Source organism: Bombus affinis, chromosome 10 (genome assembly GCF_024516045.1).
Source record: "Bombus affinis isolate iyBomAffi1 chromosome 10, iyBomAffi1.2, whole genome shotgun sequence".
Classification (NCBI taxonomy): domain Eukaryota; kingdom Metazoa; phylum Arthropoda; class Insecta; order Hymenoptera; family Apidae; genus Bombus; species Bombus affinis.
This window is the reverse complement of record NC_066353.1, coordinates 999,281-1,026,840: the sequence shown is the minus strand read 5'-3', so window position 1 is coordinate 1,026,840 and position 27,560 is coordinate 999,281. Positions and strand designations below refer to the sequence as shown.

Below are 27,560 nucleotides of genomic sequence, written 5' to 3'. Positions count from 1 at the left end.
GAGAAATATTTTTACGCGACCATAATTACCACGTTTCCATAGAAATTCTAAATCAGACGTCAGATTTTTAAGAGACCCTTTCGCGTATGAATTATATATTATATTGATAGTACTTTAATGAATATAGACGTGAAATTACTTTTTTATAAAATGTAACTGAGATTTATTTCTTGCAGTAGGATTCTCGTTTATAAGTGCGTCGAAAAATCCAACTATAATATCAGAGTTTTGACTATACGTATATAAACGAGAATTCTATTTCAATAAAAAATTTTATATACATTTTGCAAAAAAATAGCGTCCACGTCTATAAATGTTAATCGAAGTATAACGCAGAATCCATTAATAAACAAAATTATAATTTATCAATCTTCTATTCACTATTACTAGCTCACGTCACTATACGTTCAAAACTCGCCCAACCACCTCATCTTCACTGTCTATAGCTTTTCTCACTTTCACGTTCCCTTTCATCCATCTTCCTCAAACTAACCACAGGTAAAGAAACCGAAAGAAAAATCCTCCCTCATCGCCGTTCAATTTTCTTACACAGTCGTTTCCATCGAACTTATACGCATAGTCTTTAATTCCTCCGCCACCACCCCATGATGGCGCACGCACGTTGCGCCCTCGAAAGTCATCGATTTCGACCGGCGACGCGGAAGTAATTGCAGATTATTATTATTTCTTTACTCACGGCCAAGCGTTTCGATTCCAACGAAATGGCCGATCGGCTTAAGTCTCCTCGGAGAAAATGGGATTCCCCATTGGCCATGTTTCCCATCCGATTATTACGTTTCGTGCAGCCCTCTCGATCTATCGGGGAACTGAATTCGATGATCCAATAGTGTCTTATATATATATATCTTGTCCTTAACTTATATTACTTACGTGTATAAGTTAATCCGAAAGATATTTTGTGCGTTTCATGCTGAAGACCGATAGTATTAGGTCGTCCGAAAAGTTTCTTTCGTTTTATAAGGAAATAATGGTTGCATCACATTTTTTGTTTTATATTATTTTATCGAATTACGTATGATCCATTTTGTTGTCTCAAGATAAAGATTACAACGTTTGACAGATTAGATTTCATGTTTGTATAAAGATGCGTTGTAAAAGACGTGTCTGTAAAAGAAAGACACTTTTCGGACAACCTAATAACTTCGTTCATCTCTTTCCATTTTAAAATATCGATAGCAATTCGGATGTATTTCTCGATTGTCTGAGGGAACCGTACTCGCAGCTAATTTTTCTTTTTAATTTTGAAGTTACAGCGTAATTTCATTGTCGAGTTATAATATAATTTAATTTAATTATTGGTGATGATCCGAAACTTTTGACCAATAGCGTTGGTATTTTCGTTTAGATCAATGGGAGGCATTTTTGTACGATGTATTATGAGATGTGGATTTTTTTTTTTCTTTTTGGTGGCGAATACTCGCAGGTAAAATGCATTCGAAGCAAGAAAGCGATCTGTTCGTAAAGTTTCTGCGTTTTTCCTATCGATACCAATGAAGTAACAATTCCATAGCAACTGCTCGCGTGTTCGCTTACGTCCTCGCATTTCCGCGTATTTCGTATTTACCGCGATCAATATTCCGTGTTTATTGCGGGCCATGTCGATTTAAACTGCCGCGAATTCGAATCGATTCCGCGGGGAAAAAATTATCGTAATACAATCGCAACGTTTCATTTAAATCCTTGAGAAATTGGACGATCAGAATAGAATTTAATCCCATCGGGGTTCAATTTCACAATTTTCAAAGTGTGTAAGAATATGTAAGAATCGCATAAAAAATAAGTAAGAGTAACAATGGATCGTGATTGATTAAAAAAGTAGAACATTATTGCATTCTGTCTAACTAAATACATTTAATCAAAAATAGTGGAAAACACGATAGCGTTGAAAACAACAGAATTGCCATAAGAACTTAAAACATACGCTACTATTAAAATATAGCAATCCATCTCTGAATTGGATTTATTTTTCACAAGAAATATTTCTACCTTAAAATTGATGATCTTTGTTCCAATACGTCATCCATTTCATGCAACACGTTCCGACCATCTAAATCATTTTGTTATAACATACGTAAGCTAAAATGCACTAGTTGTATCAGTAGAGTTACATAAATAATACATACACGCAGTAAATAAATACGTGAAACGATGTTCAAAACGCAGAACTTGTTTTAATTAACCAGCTGTTACTTATATTAATTTTCCATAAGAATTGATCGTGATTAATTCGACTAATTAAAGAAATATTCTGCTTCACACATAATCTCGCGCTAAAATTTCCAACTGCACGATATAAAAGAGGAAAGAAATGCAATTTACAGGAAGATAAATGCGCGAAAGAGAAAAGGCTAAAACGCAGATCATCGTGTCGAGAAACTATCAGTGGCATCCGCGCGAAAGTGCGCCGGGAAACAGAAAGAGAGAATGCACACGCGGTTGCAGGCGAAGAGTGCACATGGTACGCTCGATAACCTGTCCTTCGGACGTACCTACCATTTTTAACCGTCGCACTTCTAATGGGTGCAACGGCTCTTTCGAACGGCGCGCCGACCATCTGTCGCCCGCTGGATACGCTTTGACGAAATTAAAGTCAGCTGACCGAGAAAGCGGACGTTTTTAACTATCGCGGGAATTTCGACAATCTTTTTTCTCGTTCATTTCCATCCCGTGCTTCCGTTTTCCATTACGTTTCAAACCAGCTTATAGATAATTTATGGGAATATTAACCGCCTAGGTTCGTGCATATGAAATGTTTCCTTCCTATTTACAAACTTAATTTGATGAGTCGATAGCAACCACAGCAAATGATCTTATCGTTAGCTGTCGGCAACCTATATTGAAGAAATTGAATTTTCACGCGACGCAATACCAAAATTTATAATTAAAAAGCAACGGAAAAGAATGTTTGTGAGGTTTTTTAAATTAAATTAACAGAAGATGGGTTAGTATAAATATTTGCTGGTAGAATACTCAAGAAAGCTTCACACGTTCCCAGAAATTTCTCCTAAATAAACGACATTTATGTTTATGTATCTTATGTATATTAGATTTAAGAGTGCAGAAACGCATAGAATACGCGTAATACGCAAATGCATCGAAAATATTCAAAATATAATAGTAGTTTCTATAACGTTTAACGGATGGAGGAAATCTCTGCTCGAATACCAATTATTTAATCGTGTTTGTAAAAGTACGCGTTCGCATAGAAATCCGCGCTGTACTCGCAGATTATCGGTACAACTTGCTGTGTGCGAAATGACGATAAAAATTTCAGCCGCGTCGCGAAACAATGACGAGCGAGTACAGAGACATGGAAGGGAGATGACGTTTCGAAGTCAGCAGCCGCGTAATTCTCGGACGAATTTTCAGTCGCTTTGCGTGGAACGTGTTTCCACGACGCATATACATATGCACGCTATGCCATTGAAACGAACGTTTTGGGGAACGCGTCGCGACGCATTCAACATTTTTATCGCGAACACCCTCGACTGTGCGCGACACTTTCACAGAATCGGCCGCGTGAACGCGAGCACCGACGAAGAGAATGAAAAGAGCAGACAAAGGGACGCGCGGAGAGAGATCTCGATGTCGAATTCTTTCATTAGCCGAAGGACCAGTCACGGAAATCCGGGATTCCGCACCCGTTTTGTACCCTTCGTCCCATCCTCTGTGATTATTTTTGTTTTCACGTTATTGTCTGATTTTGCTCTCCCTTGTTTGTCTCGTTTCCTTTTTAATTTCACTCCTCTTTCTTTTCTGTATCTTTTCGCGCGGTCTGCTTCGCAGATTATTCCGTTTAATTGGGTAAAAATGTGAAATAAAGTAAATAGTGGAGGAGAAAGACGAGGGATTTGTTCTTTCTCTTGAGGATACAATATCAGAGAATTCTTTAGCGAAAGTCTCTTGATGCGTTAGATTACGCGATGATGCTACAGGGTAATTCGAAAATTTAAAGACTATTAATATAATATAATCATTAATATACGTGTAGGTTTAACATTTTACTATTCGAGATTTCGAGAAATAAAATATCGATTAAATCGGATGAAATATTTGGAAAACTGCGTTTAACAAATGTCTAAATTCTTTTTCGAGTATTCGAAAAATTTAAGGGTGGAATTTTGCTTGCACGATCGAGCATCCAATTTATCAGTGCAGGGTTAAATTTCTATGAAAATAGGCTAACGACCATTTCGTTGCAAACGAATATGAAAGTACAAAAGAAAGAAAAGAACACATGGCACGAGGGATGGTATAAAGAAATATAAGAATACAAAACATATTTTGAAAAAGAAACTTACAACGGAACTTTATAATTTTCCATGCAAAATAAGCGAAGATAAAGAAACCAGCTACGTAATTAATCCCCTCGAGGCACGACAAGATAAAATATAATCTGCAAGAATTTGATCGCAATTTTAAAGAAACTCGGAGCACAGTTTTAATGACGACAGAAGGCAAGAAAGGGGAATAAAGAGCAAAAAGAAAACACACAGAAGAAAAACATGTTAGATAGATTGGAAGATCGGTATCGTTTTAAAACAGAAAGGAATCTGAGAATTTACTACTATTTCCTCGCAACGTTTACTGTCAACAGAAGCAGATGTCCCGACACTAATCATTTCATCTGAACAGACCCGTGTTTGGTTATAATACCATCTTCCTGGGCAAATGTTCGGCGTCGTTGGGACTTTAGACAAATACAAGGACCGGCTGCCACCGTGCTGCTTCCCCTTTCTTCGTTGTTTGGAAACTTAAAAGTATATACTCATTTTTCTGCGTCGTGGGACGAGATTTCTACTTAAAACAGAATGAACCGGGGCTGCAACCCTTGAGAATTATTTGGACCACGGAGCATCTTGTTCCAAGTTCCAAGAGAGCAAACCTCAGTAAGAGGATGGAGAAGAAGAATTGTAAAATAAAAAGACCCAAGTACGAAGACTCGTGTTTCTTATCGAGAATCGTCGTACATCTGTCGAGTGAAGATGTAACGAAACATACGTATTTATCAGATGTTTTAATTAGCTTATCACGAAATCGATGACAGTTGTCTGCAAGGTACGTGCTTCTAATTACTGATCTAGACTGCAGATAATTATCAAGCACCCTTGTTCCTTCATCGATTCTTGCTTTATTATTAATCACCAAAAAATATGTTAGGTCTGTTCCTTCTGTCTGAGAACATTTAACTTTTTCAACGAATTATTTCTTACTCAAACATTTTTCTAGGCAATGAATGACAAATTTGTAAGATGTAATTAATTTTAATCGGGTAGATTTTAAACGAACGATTAGCAAACGATTGTTAGATCCGAAATATTGGACAAAATGCTTGAATCTCTATATTTAATTGGCATTCTATTTGCTTTCGAAGAAAGGAATTATTACTAATTGCAATTTCTTACTTGGATCTGAAAAGTGGATCGATAATTATTCGAAATTTCTTTCGGTTCGGAAGATTATTAAAATCGAGTGAGAAAATTATTTCACAGCCATATTTTCCTATTGCAAAAGTTGACGCCACCGACAACGCGAGAATGACGTGATTTATTAAAATTACAACTTATCTCCGCTGATATTACGGTACAGTACCTAATGCATTCATCTCGTAAGACTAATAAGCTAATTATAACGCTGTCAAACACGTGCTTTCTCGTGCATCCATCCCGTTAAACTTCCAAAGAAAGCATCCAACCGAACTTGAAACGTGGGACAAGAGAGCGGAGCGAGAGATCTTGCTGGATATCTTCGATAAATATCGGTTAATAAAATCGTTTATTCTTCGTGATATTCGATTAAAAAAGAAGGGGATTAAATGTACAAAGGGTCGACCCTTCTTTTAAAGGGCTCGTTAAATCGTTACCAAATGTAAACGGAAAAATTAGCACTGATATCGGTAAACTGATAAAAAGTGTACAATGCAGGGTAAACATAAAATTACGTGGAAAAATTTACGACAAACATATTACGTAATATGAAAGTGAGTAGATAAATTATACCTGATTTGACTCGTTACGTTTGACTCAAAATATCGATCAAACTTATATAGGGAATTTTTTTTATAAAGAGTCATCATGACAACTATTTATCATCCTACCGATTTTTTATTTTTCTACATTTAAATTTATTTAATTTTTTTATTTTTATTTATTTATTTAATTAATTTATTCCATTTCGTGCGATCTTGTTGGTTCGAAATTACGCTATAGAAGATTCCTAATCTCGATGGCGTTTCAACAGCATGATACGAAGGAAAATTACGATCCAAACGTTTACACACAGTACGAACGTCTGTACATTCTCATTCTCCATTGGCTCAAACCGTCTGTCTTCGACTCAAACTTACTCTCATACAGGCCATTGATGAAATAGGATTTCTCATATAATGCGTACATACAATGCAAAATTAAATGAAATTAAACGATCTAACTGAAATTCGACTAAAACAAGATTCTCTTCCCATATTCGCCGATATTAAAAAATTGCTCAAAGGAATCCGGCATTTAAAACGTCATTCGAAACAAGACCAAGCACGCGGAAAATTCGCCGCGTGACACCACCGCGACGGGGGGGCAGTGCAGGAGGCAGGAAGGTAGTTACGCGGGTCGGGGACAGGACAAAGAGAGAATTTCTTTGCTTGGACGATTAATTACGCCCTCATTCCCGCCCCAAGTGCGTCCTCTCTTGACGATGCATCGTCGATATTGACATTTGCCTTGCTTCCCTTACTCTTTCCACCCCCTTTCAGTCTCACCCCTCTCTCTATTCCCTCTTGCCATTGCTTTTACCCTTCTTCCTCTATCCCTCTCTGTTCCACCAGCATCCGTTCCGCGGTCTCATCCGTGTACGAACATATCGAAGGAACGTCCCGTTGCACGCGTGCACGAGCAGATATTCGCAACCGTGTGCGTGCACGCATCTCCTTGCGTTTATATACATATACAGGGTGTTCCACAATTTAATAGCCAAACTTTGTCATTATTTTCCGTGTATGATCCAATAATATAAACGGATGTTAACAACGTTGATAAGGATACAACAATTAGTAAACTGCGTACGTTTATGCAAATTGAGTCTTTTTCTTTATAGAGCAGCAGCTTTAAAATTCGTTACACGGTCAATCGATGTAATATCGCCACAATTATCCTTCCTATTTGGTTTTAAATGTCTGTCTGTTTCATCGTTTCTATCATTTTAAGAACATTACTTGTCAGTTGGTATATTCTATAAATTGTTCTATATGAATAACAATATACGATATAAACAATAATAATAATCTCATAAGAGACGCATACGATAAATCACATATTGAATTTTTCATAGAGAAGCATCTTTAAAATTCCTGTATTAGCCAAATTTCTATTTCTGTTCTCCCTCAAAATTGTCGAGATATCGTTCATGATATTGTACTATCGTACGTATTAAAACATTCCATTAACTGCCTATTACCGACAAAGAAGAGGACCAAAACCGAGGAAGGAAAACCAATACGAAACCATAAATGAAACGCAGAAATCATAATCTTATGGTAAAAGTTGCACAAAAATCTCTTGCAACGACGCCTATGTTTTACGTGACTATCGTTTCTCACTGCATTATATATCTGTACCGATAAAGTTTGGCATAAACCATTTGAAACACCCTGTATACAGACGCACGTATTACACGTATATGTTACTCTGTACGCGTTCCCGCCGCGTTGTGTCCCTCGTTTGCCCGCTGCGTTCTCCTGTTTACCGAGAAACCGCGATATTTACGCGAGAGAGCAGAGGGGTTGGAAGGTGCAACGAGCCGAGGCGCGGGGAGCGGTTGAACGATGGTGAAGAGGAGAAAGAGGAAAAACGGATGGCGAGCGAAGAAAGCGACGAATCGAAGGGAGCTGGCAGAGCAAGAGAGCGAAAGGGAGGTTCATGGAGAGAGGAGGCTGATAGGGGGTTACGAAGGAGAGAGAAAGAAACAGGGTGAAAAGTAGATATTCAGCTGGAGATGATGAGAAGAGAGGAGAGGTAGGCAGAAAGGGAAGAAAGAGAGCCAGGGTGAAAGGGAGAGAACGAGAGATATGGAATTAAGGGGACACACCCCTGTCTTTCGAGCGTACGCTTATCGAATGCACCGACAACTACGCTTTTCCTCGTTCGCTCACCAAGACGGTTCTGTGATGCGAGGCAGCCAGGTAGGTTGGTAGGTAAGCTAGGTAGGTTGGTGGGAATGCGCGTACAAGGGAATTAGACCATAATCGTCGACGCGTGTGCCGCGCGAAGGGGACGTTTTCCGCCTGCCTCGGACCTCGATGTTCACTCGCGCGGCGGGGATCCGCTTGCTCTTCGAGTGTGCACCTTACAAGCACCGACCACCACCTACTCGGCCCGAGTCCCACCTACTCCACGGCGCTTGTCTTTTTCCTTACTTCTTTTATTTCATCGAACTCCCTCCCCGCCCCCTCACCCTTCCCCCCGTTCGTGAACCGATCCGGGGAGGTTTCACCAAGATTCCGATCGCGAACCTATTTGAAGAGGAATCAGTGTGTACCTGAGGAAGATCGCGTGATATCCTAGCGAGATGGTAATAGTCGCGAGGAAATGGTTCTCGAGATCTTATCTGGTTTAGCTGCGTGTACGTAATTTCGTTTTCCAGTTTTAGTAGGTTCATTAGGTCTACTGGCGAGGTTGCTAGCAATTTTAGTGGAGAAATTTTAGTCGAATGATTGTAGAGATTAAACACTAGAGTTGGTTATTTTTAAGTAACTTTCTGGAAACGTTAGTACAAAAACGAGTAGAAACACGGTCTTGTGCGATTTATAAGCCATTTTCTGTATTTAAATTTGAGATGTTTCTATTTTCATTTCGTGTACGTTTTCCAGTACTTAAAAGGGAACAACAGTAATTCGAGACATAGTTCTCAAGGAATGATTTGACCTATGTTATTTCCTTATTCTGTCATTAATCTTTTGTTTGATTATTAACACAGAACTTGGTTCTCGCAAACTTATAGTTAGGAAATTTTCCCGCGATACGTCGACTAAAAATGTGTAACAGCACCAGCAGCTACCGCACACGCCATCTACGATTGTTCTTCGAAGGTAGCGATTCTTCATTCCGGGTGGTAACGCAGGTCTCTGCACTGAGCGGCTGTCGACAAGAATCGATCGTTTCGTTTAATTTAAAAACACCGAAAGAACTATAATTTCTCTTTCTCTTTTATATCTTTACACTGACATTTATTCGCGTCTTATTTGCTTGCAAGCATGCATTAACAACAAGCTCTTCAAATAACACTTTGCTCGATATTTTACCGATCGTGTAACAGTATCCGCTCTTCCTCAGACCGGAAGCTAAACCATTCCCAGGAGACACGGCAATACCTTCCGAGATCCGCCATTTCGCTGGTTATTTTTTCTCCTGACATACCAGAAATGTATAAAAGACAAGAAAAGAAAATAGCTATGTATAAAAAATAATATCGCCCTTCCGATTAACCTTCTGTCAAGAAAACCGCAGGCAAAGCTAAAAATAGACAAATGTGAGAGGTCAAGAAACAAAAGACAAACGCGATAAGCAAAGCCAATGAGCAACGAATGGCGAATGATAACGACGTCGATGAACAAAAGTTACGAAACAATGGTTGGCGATAAAAATGACGAAAACAACGAAATAAAAAAAGGCAGAGATAACAAGGAAAGAGGACGTAACGAAAATGGAAAACCAGATTTTACCCTCGTCACTGACGTAAACGGCGATGAATTTTCACCATCGTCGAACCGCGGACCAATCTCCCTGTTCCAATTATCTCCGGTCATGTCTCGTTAATTCCCATCGAGCCGATCGAACGTCTATCGGGCCCGCGGGCGACCATCTCCAACCATCTTTCGCCCCGGAATAATCTAAAACGTTTTGTCGTCGGGAATCTAATCTAATACCGCTGGCCCTGGAAGGTTATACTTTTATTGGCGCGTCTATTGGACTTAACGAGGTCAATTGAGGTGATACGGTTGCCTTGATTTTACGATAGTACATCGTCGGAACGATAACGATCCGAGAGCACGCGAGATCTCGCGATTTTAATATACACACATATGCATATTTATATTATAAGCTTAAATCAATCGTTATGTGATTTATGATCTAGAGCGCGCGCGCGCGTGCGCGCTTGCGTTTAATTCGTTAGCCAACAGCGAGTCGCGTTTTAACCAGAAATTTCTACAATTATAAAATTGAGTTAATACGTTAATTAAAGGCAGATGGGTTTTATATTTAAGTCGTGTCGTTTTTTTCAAAAAATTCACAAAGCAAGTCAATTTCAGTTTAGGCTCTGTATGTATAAAATATGATATACTTTGAAAGAAATGGAACGATACGTAAAACAATAGATCTTTGAACACATAGAAATTATAGTGTTCGCAAGATTGGCGACCCGAGTTTCTTACTCTTGTCGTTAATATCGCTAGAAAATGTACACGGTGATTTGTTCTAATGAAAGTTATCATCTTGTTTCAGCATCTGTACCACCTGCAAACAGGCGAGGGTGCGTTCAGAGAGAGAGGGAGGGGTCGAGGCAAAGGTACAACTAGGGTAAGTGTACTCGTCTTGAATTATTTCATTTTACAGAGATAACGGAGTTTGTTGCAAATATCGTGAAAGTATTCTCAGTCACCTGAAAGAATTTTAAACCATCCGAACTATTTGATATTTCGTTGATACATCGAGCAACATCGCTACGCCTACTTCTTATTAGATTCCCGTAAGGCGAATACTTAAAAAAATGGAGAAGCGAGGTTGGCTCGCTCGTGAGACACCGGAGGACGATGAACGCTTGAAAAATAAAACGATAAAACACGACACGGACCGTGCAAATGGATGATTTCTTTCGCCCTGCTTGCGATACTCTTTTTCGAGCGAGATTTCAAAGAGAGGAGGTGGCTGATATGCATTTCCAGCATAATGTCGCGCATTTAAGCCACGTCCATCGTGAATCCCATTTCCAGGGTATCTGCGTTTTTCTTCTTTTTTCTATACGTCTTTTCTTTTGGTTTCTTTCATCTTTCTCTCCTTTTCTTTTCTTTCTCCTTTTCTTTATTACAATTTTTTTTTCTTACTTCTCATACTTTTTCCCTTTCCATTCCTTTTCTCTCTGTTTCTTTTCGGTCAGCACTCGTGTTTTTCGTGCACACTCGGCTCGCCACTTACCCGTCACGTTTCTAATTCTAGAAACGTGGTAACGCACGAGTAAACGGCCTCCTGTTTGCCACCACTCGAAACACACGTTCGTTGCTCGCCCTTGGAAATTCCAGAAAACCCTTTGAAATCGGTCGTTCGTCGATGCGTTTATCTCTTCACGCAATTCTTTGTTTATTGCCGACGTTAACTTTTACTTCGACCGTATCTTTTGTTCTCGAAGAGAGCGTATCTTCCTGATAAAGGAAAATTTGAAAGTATAAAAGTATAAAAGACATTCAAAGCAAAGCAGCTACTTTCTTCCTTAATAAATTTAGGGAAATAAATCTTTCTGTAGTTCCATTTCCTTATTATGTTAATGAAAATAGAAAATCATATAAAATTTCGCGGTTTAGTCGTTGGTATACGCGCGATCTATTTTCCGTTAGCCTTTTCCCTCTGTTTTATAAAAGCAAAACTCGAAATACATGAACTTACTCGACTCGAGTTGGAGAACGGCGGGAAAATCGTTGCTGTACGAGAAGAGAAAAATAGCGCGTGGTCGAGCCGAACGCTCGACGTTATGTTTGCTTTGCAGATGCGTGAACAGCCGCGCTTTTTAAACAAAACCGCGGTGGTCGCGCAAAGTTGGCTAATACGAGGAAATTTGATTGTCTTGAACGGGGTTCGCACGAATTTTCCCACCTTCTCTCTGAATCAGAGTACAAATATGGTCGGGTGGAAGGTAATTTTGCGAATAAATCGCTGAAATATACGCACACCTGTGCGTACCAAATTTGAATATATGAAAAACGCGAACGAGAAATTTAATAAAAAATTTAACGATAACGATCAAGAATTGCGATTAGACTAATTAGTATGAATCGTATCGATTATACCAAATATTCTAAGGTGAAAGAATTAATTAATTTCTTGAACGACAAGCGAAATTCTAGAAATTCTACGAAAAATAAATTTACAATTTTATTTATTATTCGATATTTTTACATCTTTACGATATAATTTGCAAAATCTCTCCTGAGTATTTTGTCGTTCTCATATTTTTTAGTAGCGTGACGTGAAAGTTACGAGCTCGATACTGCAAGAAATTAATTAATCGTAAATTCATTATACATACGAAGTAAAATAGACAGAAGGTTTCTTCTATTCGATTCTTCTACCTCGCGTGCTGTTTAAGGCTCGTAAAATGCAGTAGACAATTCTACCAGCCATAAAATCCGTTCATAAACAATCTCTTCTATCGCGAGGATATTTCTCCTCTATTTTATCGCCTTATTGCCGATATAAAACATACTATGTACCGAGAAAAAATCTCTTCTTATAGTCAAAGAGACCGAGCTGGTAAAAGAGTAAGAGATCTAACGAAATTAACATAGTAGGATATTTCTAGTAACAAGAAAGTTAGATCAAGGAGATCGCTGAAAAGATAAAGAAATAAACAAAAATGTATCGTTTTCTTAGAAAAACACAATTTTATTTACTCTTACAGGAAGATAATTTAATAGAAAGTTCGGCGTTGCGTTTTAAATTCGAAGATTTGGTATCTTACACGAAATTGAGAATTTGTAAAAATAAAACAAAAATGGTTAATTTATCGATATATGAGAATGTCTTTTACATTATTTCCTACAAAGTTACATAGGAGAAATATTAATAGCATCGTATTAAAAAATGACATAATCTGCGCACTTCGGGTCAATTTCGACCGAATTGTACTGTCCCATCGTTAAAAGATTTCTGAAATTTCACAAAAATATAAAAGAATCCTTATCGATGTGCCTGATTTCTGTTGAAATCATTTCTTCTGATTTTCTGATTTTAGTTGTATGCTAATGATCTGAAACGTTAAAAGTCTGTTTCTCGGTTGAAATTAAAAGTCCTCTTGTTCAAATATTAAATGTCCTTTTCTCGGTCGAAATTAAAGCGAGATTGAGATATAAAAAATTCCAAGATCGCAACAAGATTAAACCACTTCTCTTTTTCTATATAGAAAATATTAGATTCCAAATATAGTTACTTTATGTACCTGCTGATACATCGAGACGAACAAACGCGAGTATAAATTGATCAATTTAAAAATCTATTATAAAACTAAAGAACATAAGTTTCCTTTAAAAGGACAAATCTTTTATATCGTTGAACGTCCTGCAATCCGATAGATCATTCTTTTTCTACATTTGCTCGCAGGTTCGAGGTTGAAATAAAGGGAATAAAATTCCGAATAAATTTCTCGTCGCTCACAGAACAGCCACGGAGGAGTTTGAGAACTGACATTAAGCAACGTGCTATGTTGGTAGGGTATTGATCGAAACGGAGAGCGCGTGTGCGCGTTGCACCGCCATGTTTGAAATGTGTTCCAGCTGCAAGCGTAATCTGGCCGCCGTCGTTGCATTTCACTTCGGTGGTTAAAAAAGAGTTTGATACGTCCTCGCGACTCTCTGCCACTACTTTTTGCCGATTTATCTACAGCCATTTATCCCGAGTCAATACACGATGGAAACGCGCCTGTGTCTTTCTTTCGCGCCCAGAAGCTACACGCGGACGCGCGATCCATTTTTCAGCGATGGAACTTCCGGCGAAACGATTCGCGGACATCCACCAAACCGTACGTCGCAATTATCTGACAAAGAATTTTTTAAATGACGAGAATGTGAGGGAGGTTAAGGAGAGTTTAGAAACCGATCAGTGTAAGTCAGTTTTCCATTAAAAATAATTGATCGAGAAACGACACGATCCACATCCTCCCAGTTACCTTCTCTTCTCACCTTCCTTTGTCACTTAGAATCCTCGGGGAACTCGAAGAAGACGCGTGGCTATCGTCGAATATCTTCGAAGGAAAGAAAGCAAATTTTCCTTGAAACATTCTCTGTAGGATTACGAATAGTTCAGGAGATAATTGAACGTAGAGTTTCGAATAAGATGCTCTGTATATCTTCGTACGACTACTCGATATCGAAAGAATCGGTAGTTACAATTCCAAAACAATGTCCGTGTCTATTACGTAGAAGAAAATTCCAACGATCAGAAGCTGACAGACAAGCGGTAACGTTGGCTTTAAGCGGCACGTTGGCATCGATCGAGCGCGACAACTATAAATTGAAACAGCGAAAAAGCGGAATTGCGTTCTGTCACGAAGACGTTGCGTCGGCACAGGTGCCGGTACACGTGTGCAACCGCTCTATTCGTTCGATCGATACCGGCCCGCCGCCACAAAGATATCAAAAGCTCGTCGAACGTGGTGCGATATAAATCAGCCGCGGCGCTATGCACTTGAGCCGCGTTCCAATAGGAAACACACGACCATCCGCGTCGAGACGCTCCCCTCTGTACGTCGCGTCGTACAGACGTCGAACAACTTTACACACCTTATCAATTATTCTGACGGGACGACGTGTACGCGATTCCACTGCAAATGCGATTTCGTTGCACGGCAAATTAGGATGTTTCATTGCAACGAGTTAAGTGTAATCTAAAGCTTTCTCTGTTTGCACGGTTGTTATATGAACGACCATATGTTAAATTACACGGCTGTAACGACGCTGGCAAGTGGATACTTAGAGACTCGCGTCGATTATCGCGCTGACTGATTTGCTTCAAGTGCATCGTAGTAATTTAGGTGGAGCAAATTGAGGATTTAGATACGAGTAACTTTACAACTACAAAAACGATAGTTTTTAGATTCTTTAGTTTTGCACGCTACGAGTATGCAAGTACTTCTGCCGTGATTGATGCTCTTTTTTATTGAAATGGAAGCGTGATTCTTTTATTTGTATTTTCATCGTATATCGTTCTAATTATAATTATCTACGGTGTATTTAGGGTTTCTTCTTTCTTTTTTTCTTGTCATTTCTTTTCACGCAGATGAACAATACTGAATTGCTAATTAATAGTAACCATACGGTTTACATGGTGCCGTTTACAATGCGTGTAATTAAAGTCCAATAATCAGTACGTAGTAAAGTAGGTGGAAAGAGTTAACGACGCCATTAAAATTAAATTGATAAGGAAAATAATTATTAACCTCGGAATGATGCAGTTTACGATATATAAAATAAATTCTCCCTCTTTCTCTCTCTCTTTCTCTCTCGCTCTCTCTGAGAGGTAATTTATTTATCGTTAATAAAACTCCGATATCGACTGAAACAATGTACAATATACAATATCTTTTTTTTATTTCTAAGGATAGTTTTCTTAGATAGATTTCTAAGGAGAAAATTAAATTCGTTATAGATAGAATATTTCGATGATAATGGAATCGAGTTTGAGGGAATAGATTTTGTAGCGAAAAGCAATCAAACTTGACCGGTTCGATGTTGTTGCTGAATAACAGACAGGGTTTTGCGTTTGATCAATAAGGAGGTTCCAACGAGAATTTCGTTATCACGGCCAAGCAAAGATCCGTGGAAACTACAAGCGAAGAGGAGGGTATTTCGATACGAGCGATGATCTTATCGAAGGAACTTTTAATGACTCATAGAATACTATAACGTTTGCTGAAACATTCATCGAGGTCATGTATAAGATATCGAAACGAACGAAACGCTTGCAAACTAAATTCACGGAATCGGTTTCATTTATTACGGAAACATTTAATCGTACAATCGATTGGAATTCTGTATGTTAATTGTTAATTCGTTTCGTTTGACATGGAATTAATAAATCTTGATATGGTAAGAAAGGTAATATTCTATTCTTACGACAAGGAATAATCTAGATAAATTTTACAAAGTAGAAACCACAGGAGATAGAATCAAAATTAAGTAAGAAATATGGTAAATGTAAGACATTGGAAAGATGATTAGATTAAAAAAAAAAAAAATTGAATGCAAAAGAAGAATTACAAGGTAGAGAAGTTCCTTAACTTAGATTAATTATTCCTTTTAAAATGAATAAATGTTCATTGTTAATGAAAAAGGTGGACGTTTATAATAGGAAAGTGGGAACGGAAAATCCAGAGGAAGTACTTTCCTTTCCTCTATTATTAATGTTCTTTGATGATCTTACCGTCTTTGTGCTCGTTTGAAGTACCTCTGTGGCTTATAAAGAATAGGTCGCGTCTTTTTGTTTGCAGAAGGAAGTGACCTTTACACAGGAAGAACTCCACCTACGGGGAATTCATTATCGACACGATACATGTAGATTATGTAACTTGCATCGCTTTCATAAGAACTTTACGCTTTTAAAAATAATAATCTCGTATAGCTTAATAGCGAAGAAATTTATATTCCATATGCAGATACTCTAAATACAAATTATACATATAGAACAGAAATTAACTTCACAACCGTCACGTAAATCAAAATGTCATGTTTCTAATTATTTTGAGCACTGTGCAATTATAAAAATCGCAAGAATCTCCGAGATCTTCTCTGCGATCGCGAAGAAACAACATCGAACAGCAAAACGATATAAACCAAGTCACAAAGAGCAACATAAAACGAAATTAAAAATGAAGAAATCACTCCAAGAACAAATTTATCGAACCTGATATGTAGTATTTTGAAAGTAATTCGCTAAAAACATGCAACGAACGATCGCACGAATTGATTTTCAAGCCCTATGCGGCAACAATTCGATATGAAATCGCAATCGTGCCTCGATCGAGCCAGACATTCCCCCGGTTTCCAAACGATTTAATCCAAAATCAATGGTAATTCGCAATCCACGGATTTCAGCTGGCAAGTAGAAAGATCATCCTAGTGGGTATCCTAGGTGAAATAATTAGCGGTCTTCTGCCATCAACCCATCCCCTCGTGGTTCCTCTCTTTTCCCTCTTTACACCCCTGGCTCACATACACCCTCCTTCCTCGTTCTACCTCATACCTACCCTCGTCGTCCCCGGTTCTCTCCTCCCTCTCCTTTCGTCGACCTAATGCAATTTAGCTTCGACGAAACGGAGGGGGTTACGAAGAGGGGTGCGTTGTTGGCGGCAGTGGCGGCGGCGGCAGAGGTGTCGGTGCACGCCATCTTGAATTCGCGAACAATGTGTCGGCTCCAAAGGTTCCAACCGGCAGAAAACGAAGACGAACCTGCCCACGAATATCGATCGGTCGCGGCACGAATAAAATGCTAATTCTTCTCTCCACCCTCTCCATCTCTTTTCTCTCTTCCTGCTTCTCGTTCATCTCGTTTCTTCGTTTCCATTCTCCGCTTTCCTTTTTCACCTGTACGTTCGTCGCGAAATTGGGTAACGTGAAACGGAAATTCAGGATTCGTTCGGAAAAATGAAATAAAAACACGAGGAGGAAACCGATTGTAATTCCAATTTTACGTTTTACATATTTCTTCATTTCATATTGCTAGTAGAGTAGTTCCAATTTAATGAAATATAAACGTGTAATAAATAAATATTCTATAAGACGAATAAATATAATGTAGATATAATACAAATAGATATTCCGTAATAAAATTGTATAATAAATAGTAGTACACTCTAGGTTAAATTTCGAAAATAATATTTGTAGCATCATAGGTTTTCGCTTTTCAATTTAAATTCTTTTTACTATCGTTCCATCTGCCTTTTATCTCATCTTTCGTCTCCTGCTCCCTCTACCGTTTCTTCGTTAAGGTTTTGTAATGAATAATATTGAACAGATATGAATATTCGACATAGTTTAAAAATACATTCTATCCATATTTTGAAGCATAGAAAACAGTTAATTTCGGAGTAAGCGTTGCAAAGAGACGAGAAAGGTGAAAAACCGCTGGCAGATCATTGCCACGGCCAGTTTGCTACCGCGTTGTTGACGTACCTACACAAACGGAAAGTGTGAAAAAGAGGAAAAAGGAAAGAGGAAGCGATCGGGGCGAACGAAGAGCCTCAAAGGAATGGCAAAGCTTGAGAGGGTAGGACGTTCGCAAAGCTGACAATTTTTCCTGTGGTAGATGCCCGCGTGAACGAAAATACATTTACAAGTATCGCGAATCGATGTACAATCAATTTCAGTCGTTTTTAGTCGAATCGAGAATACAGGATTTTTCAAAATTTCTTGATTATCTACCTTCGTTATTACTTAACTTCTTTAAAAAAAAAAAAAAAATGATTAGTATCGAAAGGAAGAAGTGCGTTCTTATGAATTTTACGAATCATTTTATTGTCCACGATTGATTGATTAAAGAAAGAAATTAAAGTTATTATGGTGGAAAGAGGCTGAATGGATGATTAAGAAGGAGGAATTAATAAGTGAACGCTGAGTAGAGGAAAAAAAGGCAGAAATTTTGAGGGATTGATGAATAAGAACGAACCAGTTGGCAGTATGCCCGCCGTGAACTGGATCATTAGTGCGAGTCGGAAGAATAGTATGGAATGAAATCGTGATTCAGTGCATAAGTATGTCTGATGAGAGGATTTTGCAATCGTCCCATACATAAAGATCGAAAGATTTATGCGCTTCATGCACGGTCCTACCGAAACGCTTATCATCGCACTATGCGCATTTTAATTACTAAACACGAAGTTAACATATTCACCGTTTAAGTGAATATCATATTCTGATAAATCAGCCAAAGGGCCCCTAAATGTAAATATTAATTACCTATTGGTTTAACAAATATCGATTTAGCCAGATTAAACTTTTTTAAATTTGTTTTTAACCGAAAAACCCTAAAATAATTATTGGCTTCAGGTTAAATCCTTACTATTAAAAAAATTCTTATTTTCCAGCGAAACTTTTTTTTTTTTTTTTAATCAAAACCTATTTCATTTTCATAGTATCAAATCTTTATAGCCAGTATCATTAAATAATACGAAATTCGATAGTTTGGAATCTAACATTAATTGGTATGTTAATCCTGTAATAAACGACATGTAAATACTTGTAGACGCTATATTGTACTTCGTATGTCCCGGCGTGGAGTGTCCTAAATAACTCATCGACAATTGTTGAACCTGACAACAAATTAAGCAACCGTTGACACGGATAAAGTTCACTATCACTTCACGATTACTTGTACAGTTTCAAGAATTTAAAAAGCAAAATTACTCTTTATTCGTCTTAATCCCCCGTTATACACCGAGTACCGATTACCTTTTCACCATATTTACTACCTCATCAGAACGACAAGAAGTGTAATTTCCGAAACGAAGGAATATTACGAAGACCGCGTTCGTATAAACGTTCAAATAATCAAGCGAGCCCCGGTGTTTCCATTAGGCACTCTACATTATCCAAAACGCGATGTTATTTACGAGCGTTTCTTCTGGCGAGAAGGGGCCATTAAGTATTGCGAGGCTGGCCACGGCGTAATGGAACCCGTGGCGAACTCTTGCCTATAATTTTCGTGATTAGGATAATTAAGTTCCGCGCCGTGCGAAATAATCGAGTCAGAACGAACGGTGACATTATTTATGACCGGTCTGTGCGAACTTTCCGCCCTCCTTCGAATTTCTACGCCAGATAACCGCCATCATTCTCTCTTCTTCTCTTTTACCGTTTCCTCTTTATCATTTTCGAACCAGTTATCCAGTCGCGATTCTTCGGCCTCGATACCAAACAACGTATTTACGATTAACGAGATTTTAATTAATATTTGACGAGCTGGCGTTTACGTGTCTTCGATCATTGTCGAAGATTTTGCGCGTCAGCCTCGGTTAATGTGTACACTATGGGTGACAAGTATACAGGATACTTGCTTATTTTTTGACAAGATGCATTTTGATTATCAGATTACCACTAACATTAGTTGATTATCAAATTAATGAATCGAAATACAATGATCTTTGCTGCTTTATAATTTCTATAGTTATGTGTAATACGTAGAATAATTATGATGCGTGTAAATGTTTAAAAACCAATATGAAGTAATGAAAGTAATATTTATAGAAGACTGTCTTGCCTATCGAATATCATTATCATTTAATAATTAATGCACTATATGTCATAAATGCTATATGTCATAAATTTTGCACTTTTCAATTTTCAAAAAACGTATAAAAATACGCCGTGCAGTCGTAGACGATAGTGTATTTATATCAAGCAATTCTATTTTAGAGTCGTTTCTTAAGAGTCATTTACTCGCATTCTGTTGCGTCATTTTTATGTAACAATAATTATACGTACAGAATAACCAAAGTACGAGAAAAGTACAAAGAATTGAACGACACGAGGATCGAGTGTCTTTTAGATTTTTGCAATACTGCTACATGTAGCTAGAAGATACTTTTCTCTGTTGCTTTTATTGCGTTGATTTCATTTTTAATGGAATTGTATGCAGATATATTGTATGGTAATTGGATCAAAGTTTAATGGTAGATTTCACAAGACTGTAATTATATCTTGGGGCTTGACTGTTATTATTATTGTTAATTAAGCAAGGAACATGGAAGAAATAATTGGGCCACGATTTCCGCTCTGGGTCTTGAGTGGGCCTTTCTCTTGTCTAATCTAGACCCGTAGATAAGATAGTACTACCCACGTATTTTCCACTAAACGAGTCGATAAGATAGTTATTATTCAAACGCGATGAAAAATTCCTTGCGTTCAACGAAAATCAACGACAACTCGGCAAAGAGATTTTATTTTTATCTTTAAATTAAAACGAAAAGTTCTAACGATTAGATAAAAGATAGACATTTACAAATGAAAAAAATGTCAAATATTTAAGAATCCATGATGTTGTTGGTGAAAGGCCGGGTGACCTTGACATCTGGAAATCATCTCACCCTACAAGTCAAAGTTTCACTCGCAACAAATGCACCTCGGGAGATAAATTAACCCGAAACTGTGACGGTAAATTTAATAGCGACCGTCTGTAGCGAATCTCGGCCATTAGTCGAGTTTCTCGTGGTTTCCACCTGAAGAAGATTCCGGGAACGACGATGATCGATGCGACATTACGACGATTCCTCTCTCGGTTATCAGAAGTTAAACCGTGCTACGAATAAATATTTATCGTGTGATAGCAACGGGAAAAAAAGATGCTATATATATGTATATCTGTGTGTTGCGCTTAGATTATTACATAAATCTCGTTTGTCCCGTGAGACAGGTAACTTTAAAAAAAAAAATATTACCTGATCGAGTATCACCGTTTTACGGGCCATTCGTCACGTTTTTATACTCCTTTTATGGATACAAATGTTTATTTTATCGTGAAATCGGATTTTTCTTATTAACCGAATAACAGCGAATGGATCCTCTTCGAAGTTCAACGATGGCTTTCTCTTCGTAAATTATTCGCGGGTAGTTACGTTTTATTTTCTTGCAACGTTTTCTCGAAAACGAAGTAGCATCACATGAAATGCATAATGACAAGAAAGGAACACCGAACGATGTACACTGAAAAGAAACTGTGTATTATATCTTAATATCTTTTCTTAAGTTGAAGTAATTTAAAGATTTAAGTCAAAACATATCATTCCGGTCAAATTAGCCTGAAAAAGGATCAAATCCGACATTAGATGGTATTTGAAATCTTTTTGCGCGAACTTATAGAAATCATCTTCAGGAACACATTCTATATATTTACCATTCGAAATTTCTTGCACGGAATTTGTAAACAATTTCCAAAGTTGTCGATGATAGTTTTTTCATATAACAACAAACTCAATAATCTGATCATAAAAAATGTAGAATAAAAGTTGTAGGTGTTAAAAATATCTATTTAAAGATGACACGTCACACGATAAAATTGGTTAATTCGTTGAATTAAAATTAGACCACAACAGTTTGGCTGCCTATATAAGCATTAATTCTACTGCATTCTTTGAGTTATTTTCAATCCAATCGTGTTTCTCAATCGTTAACAAATTTCCTAGATTCAAAGACAAAATACGAGGATCCCTGTTAATCTGTGCAATTTTCTTCGCATTTTATACACAAGCTTTTCAAAACCTTAATGACTTTTTCGTTTATCGAAACGAGAGTCAGATTGAAATACAAAAATTTGTGGATCGAAACAAATACTATCGCAATATCTTTAACCAACCAAAAAGGAAAGAAAGCCAATCGCGCCATAAAATAGGCTGCAAATTATCCAATCACAGTAGATCACGCTGTACAAACAAGCTCTGGCTAAAAAATACAAGAAAAAGTATTCCAACGATCTCGAGAGGATAATTGAATGTTCGTCCGAGAGGAGGTTGATAATTAACGCTCAATCTTCCTGGGGCTGTCCATCGAATCGTTACTCGTAATGGCTCACGATTAATCGATCGCTTGGGGCCCACGCGACTCAACGACGAAAATTAAACGAAAAATCGATTGCCTTTCGTAAACGCGGCTCGATTAGATAGGTTTCTCGAGCAAGTTTCGGCGTATGGAAGTCGTTTCGTGGCTTGGTTGCCGCATGAAACGTGAAGGAACGCACGTGTGTCGCCGATAACCGATCACAATCGAATAAGATCATGTAATTTCAAGTTATAAGATCACGATGAATCATACCAAACGTACTATGGACGTTCCACTTCGGTTGGATCGCTGACAAGAAAGAGGAAACGGTTGCACTTGCGCGAGTACGTAAAACTCTCGTTTTGCCGGGATTACATGTGTAAATAATGTGATACTATGGAGAATATCAGAAAAAGGAAATTTCAAATGTCATATTCCAAAGATTTTTGTATATTAAATTAGAGAGTTAGCGGAACAGCTAAAGTGAAAGGAACAAAGTAACGATAATGTTTTAAATGGATAATGTGGAGTTTATTGGAACGGTGATAGTATATATATATATAGGCACTGTCATGTTAATTGTAAGAAATCCACCTTTTCTTTATTGACGATTTAAAACTTTGATGGAATGTACTTACTTATACATAAATACTGTACAGTGGATCTTTACTTTCCAATGAAGCGCTTTTTACCAGGTTCTATATATATTTCATTTTTGTACTATCAAATTTTTGCAATATTATTGTTTATATCAAACGTAAAATAATTGAAAATAAGATAGAACACCTTTCAGACCTTATTTCAGAAATCACAGAGATCACGAGCTTTTAGTTATTAAAAGCGATTAATGTCTGTGGTGTGAGGTCACCCCAGGATGATCTTGAACAATCGGTAAATTCTTCACGACTAAAAACTTTCGAAACAGTGCAGAATATTTGAAACATGACTGTAATCGCGACTTAGTACCTTGCAACGCACTGATTCATACTTCTGATCTCATAGTTCAACCGTTTATTTCACGTCTTATACTACAGCTGATGTAACCGAGGAACATCGCCAAATTCCGTCATCAGTTCAGAAAAGATCGTATTGCGATAACTAGTAATAAAATTAATCTCTTTTTCAATATCTGCTAAAACCTCACATTTGGAAAGGATAACAATTCGAGAACACCTTTCGCCCAATGTTTCCACAATCTCGTCGAACACTCCACCATTGGCAGAGTCCCAAGAGCAACAAGCAACATTCACCCCCGAATGCACAATCAAAAACACCAGTATTTTCATTTCATCCCCTCATCCGCAGCCCCGTTATCGCTGTTGCTTCATGCATCCCTCTGCATCGTCAAGTAGCCATCCTCTCCATATCATTGAGATGTTAACGCGTCTCATCGGTGTTCCACGATAATTTACAGAAATTAATCTTACATGGGACGAAGAAAACGATAGAAATTTAACCCGAATATTGAAGATTCTAATTATTATATTAGATATTATATTAATGAATATTAATGAAAATTTGTACTATGTAAATAATGAAACATGTAAATTACATATGTGGAGGACCTATTATTATTTCTTAAATAGAACGTTTAAACAGTAAAATTTTTCGTTAGAATTTAGCAAGTTTCACAGGTGCTGTCATATTTGTATAGGATGACTGTTGTATCATCTAAGTATGATAAAAAGAAGTAGGTTCTAAATAGGACTGAAAGACTAATAGATAAGTAAGGAAAAAAGGGAAAAAACAGCTTTACTATTCTAAAATTGAACTAGAATTCGTAAGAAGGTTGGCTGTTAAGGAACGTGCTAAAATTTAGTCGAGGAGTATACTTCAGCACGAAACGCAATGTCGAGGACACCGACAGTCGAAGGATGAGTTTCGAAAGCCAGACCGCGATTACGTCGAGTGGCAGAAGCGATTTGGCAAATGCGGAAGCACGGAGCCACAGAAGGGCGTCTCGGTTTCCTTGAAAGGAGCGCGCCGTGGACAGGGAAGCTTCCGGAGAGGTCAGAAGGGCGTTATTCAGAGGCGGCAACGCGGCCAGCAACAAGTTGCAGCGACGTTAATAAACGAACCCTCCAGTCAGCGTTTCAAATATACGTATCTATCGTGAGCCACGCTTTTCGAATTCGAATTCGAACTGCGATTGGTCCCTTCGCTCTACTCCATCGTAGCTTTAACCGTCCACTTCATTTCGACCTTATTAGCCTAATAACGTAAATTATTATATAATCAGGAAAAAGATAATTCCTCGTGCAAAATGATAATCAATAGTTCAAAGCAACGTTTGTTCATTCGAAGTTTGGAAAGTTTCAAAGAAAATCGAGTGTACATGGATTAATTCTATTAAACAATTATAGAACGGCTTGTAAGTTAACGTGATGTTGTTTAAATCTTTTTTCTCATTTTGAGAAAACATGCAAGGAAACGTTGTTGAAGGGACCAATAGAGCGTCGGAAAATCGCAACTCGAATCGATGAGGCGTGGAAGGGGAACGCAGGAAAGTTACACAGCTAATTGAGTGTTATGGCACACGATCGCTGATGCAAGCGAGTCGCCTTGACGAGCTGGAACAATTAAAATATCGATGTCGTGAAAGGGAGAGGTCTCTCGCCCTGGTCGCTTTTTATTTGCTCACGCCGCGCCGCGGCGGCCAGCGGCCTGATTCACCGGTTAACCGGTCGCGGTATACACGAGCTTTGGTCCAACTTTTATTCCTCTTCTTTTTTCAACGTGTAGCCATACGTGTATGCACAGTGTCGAGAACATTGAAATTTAATTAGAAGAAATCTATAGAAATTCTTTCTAATCTTTTGAATTCTATAAGTAAAAAATTTATTATGTAAAATGTCTCTGTTAATCAGACAAGACAAGTTAATTCGGCATTAGTTTACTAATCTCTTTCTTTATTTATAAATACTCTTTACATATTACAAATTATATATATCGTATGAGAATTGAATCCGATACTGGTTCATCTTTGTTAATTTTAAGATTTAAAAGGCGTAAAAAAGCCTTTTTAACATAAAATAGCCTAGCGTGTTTTTAAAAGAAATAGGAGTTTCTAGTTAACAGATTCATTAATTATGAACGGAGTAAAAAATGTATCTGTTCTAGAACTGATGGGGAAAAGAAAAATAGATGAACTCAAAGTACAGAAAATAAAACAAAAGGCAAAATTTAAAAAATCTGGAAAGAGTAAAGATGAAAAGCTCGGACGAGACAAAAGGCGTCCAAAGGCTGGGATCAAAAAATTGTATGCTTTCGTAGTGATACGAGCAATCGACCGTAACCATCGAAAAGAATTCGAATCGAAAGTGGTGGCTTTTGTCGCGAGGATTGCTATGGCTACCTGCTGGTGGTCGTCGTGGCGTCTGCAACGACGATGCCAACGACAGAGATGGAAAAACCGTAGCAATGACGAAGGCAGAGAGAATCCTAAGTGGTAGTGACTGCACAGGTGGGGGAACGAAAGGGGTTGGAGGTTCAAGGGGGCTACCTGACTCTAGCAGGGATATGTATCGGAAGAAACAAAAAGTGGGAGGCGGGGGTGGAACAGTAGCGATAGCTAGCGATGGAATTAATTCCATTGGCAGTTAAACATATTTTTCTTTATGAAAAGAAGTTGAAATTAGATTGAGGAACTTGTATGTAGTTACAACTTAAATGAAAAGAAATATAAAAATGTTTGGTGCATTAACTAGATACTCGATCTTTAATAATCTCATACACTGTATAGTTAGATATTAATTAAGATGATTTGTATGCTGTATATTTTAAATATTAATATTACAAGCCTGTCGAGTAATGTAATAACACTTGAAGTCTACCTACGATTTCCATGTTATCTTTTAGTTTTACCGAGTTTTAAGATAGGTGACATGCCTAAGGGGGGAAGGTTCTTTTTCTTATCTATTCCTCGGTATTCGTCATCATTTTTCTGAGTCCCCCAACTCTTTCAAATTTCTCGAATGCTTTCCTCAACCATATAGTACGTTATTCTGATACTGTATACATATTATTAAACCTCGATTTAATTAGCCACCTTTCAAAGCGATAGAGTATTGCAATGATTTTCCTACAGGTCACGCAGTATGGGGGCAATAATTATTCCAATGTTTCAACAGAAGAAAGTGCGAGATCTATGTGTAAAAACGAGAATAGGATATCATGGAGAGAAGTACTGCATAGTACTTCCTGTACTTTAATGGAAAAGCGAGGGGCTTCCACGGTAGCGTATCGATACAGTTTGCGAGGGTATCGTTTCCATCGCTAGAGTTCTCCACGTTGGTGTACGATTGGTAGAACTTCGTATGGGGACCAAGTAGGGGAGACAGAAGCAACGAAAGAGGCGGGGGACAGAGAAAAGTGGGAGGAAGAGAGAGAGACGTATAGAAACGCGTAGGAGAATCAACTCGGGTTAGGGAGAAGGGAATACAGGAGGAGAAACGAAACGAAGACAAAACGAGACGAAAACGAAGGAAAACAGTGATGAAGGGGGAGATGTTGGGGGGCTTAGGAGGGAAGAAGAGAGGAATGGAAATACGAAGAGAGAAAGAGGGAGGAAGCGCGAAAGCGGAGCGACACGGAAAGGCACGAACGGTTCCGAGCGACGAGTGACGAGTTGGAACACTGAAACAACGCGGAGGCGCGCACTTGACGCGCTGCTAGCCTGACTTCGAACGACAGTATGAGCCAACGAACGTTACCTCAATACATCGATCTCTATCTCTTGTTTACCGTTTATTTTTTGCAGAAAAGATGTCACAACAGGGAAATGACATCGAAAGCGAACGAATTAGCAAAAACTAAAATAGATCTGTAGATCAATCGATAGATCGAGTAAAAAACAGAAGGAGCAATGTATGGCGAAAAAGAGCGGCAGTTTTAAAAGCAGTAGAAACTAAACGAATTCCCAAGAGACAGGATCGCGTCGCACTCTCGAAAACTGCGGAGAGATCAGGCTGTCACCGTGACGCTCTCTTGCTTGCTTGCCACCTTCCTTCATCCTCGTGGTTCCGGGGTGTGGCGTGTGCAAACGGGCCGCGTATCACGCTCGTGATAACTGCCACCCAGCGTTGTACGTGCTTTTAATAGCCAGCGACAGGCTGTTACCAATGTTATGACACCGCGGGACCAGTGTCGAGTTCACGTAGCCGGTGTCGCCGGCCGCCGGAATTCGTGATAGCGCGTCCGCGATAAGAGCGAAAAGGATAACCTCACTCGTTGAAGGAGAGAAAAAGAACACCGTAAAAGG

At 38.3% G+C, this 27,560-nt stretch overlaps 1 protein-coding gene and 1 long non-coding RNA gene across 6 annotated transcripts in view; one reads left to right on the top strand and one right to left on the bottom strand.

Moving 5' to 3' along the window:
* LOC126921330 (DNA N6-methyl adenine demethylase-like) overlaps positions 1-27,560 on the top strand; it is a 143,684-nt gene that overhangs the window by 65,822 nt on the left and 50,302 nt on the right. For all 5 annotated transcript variants that reach the window (XM_050732824.1, XM_050732821.1, XM_050732820.1 and 2 more), the window contains one exon: positions 10,515-10,589. In XM_050732824.1, coding sequence (XP_050588781.1) covers positions 10,515-10,589 — 75 coding nt within the window. The remainder of the gene's footprint in view (positions 1-10,514; positions 10,590-27,560) is intronic.
* LOC126921332 (uncharacterized) lies at positions 8,548-9,999 on the bottom strand. Its single transcript, XR_007712293.1, has 3 exons — positions 9,734-9,999; positions 9,314-9,419; positions 8,548-9,149 (listed from the first exon to the last, which is right to left on the bottom strand). It is a non-coding gene; the product is annotated as an uncharacterized LOC126921332 (long non-coding RNA).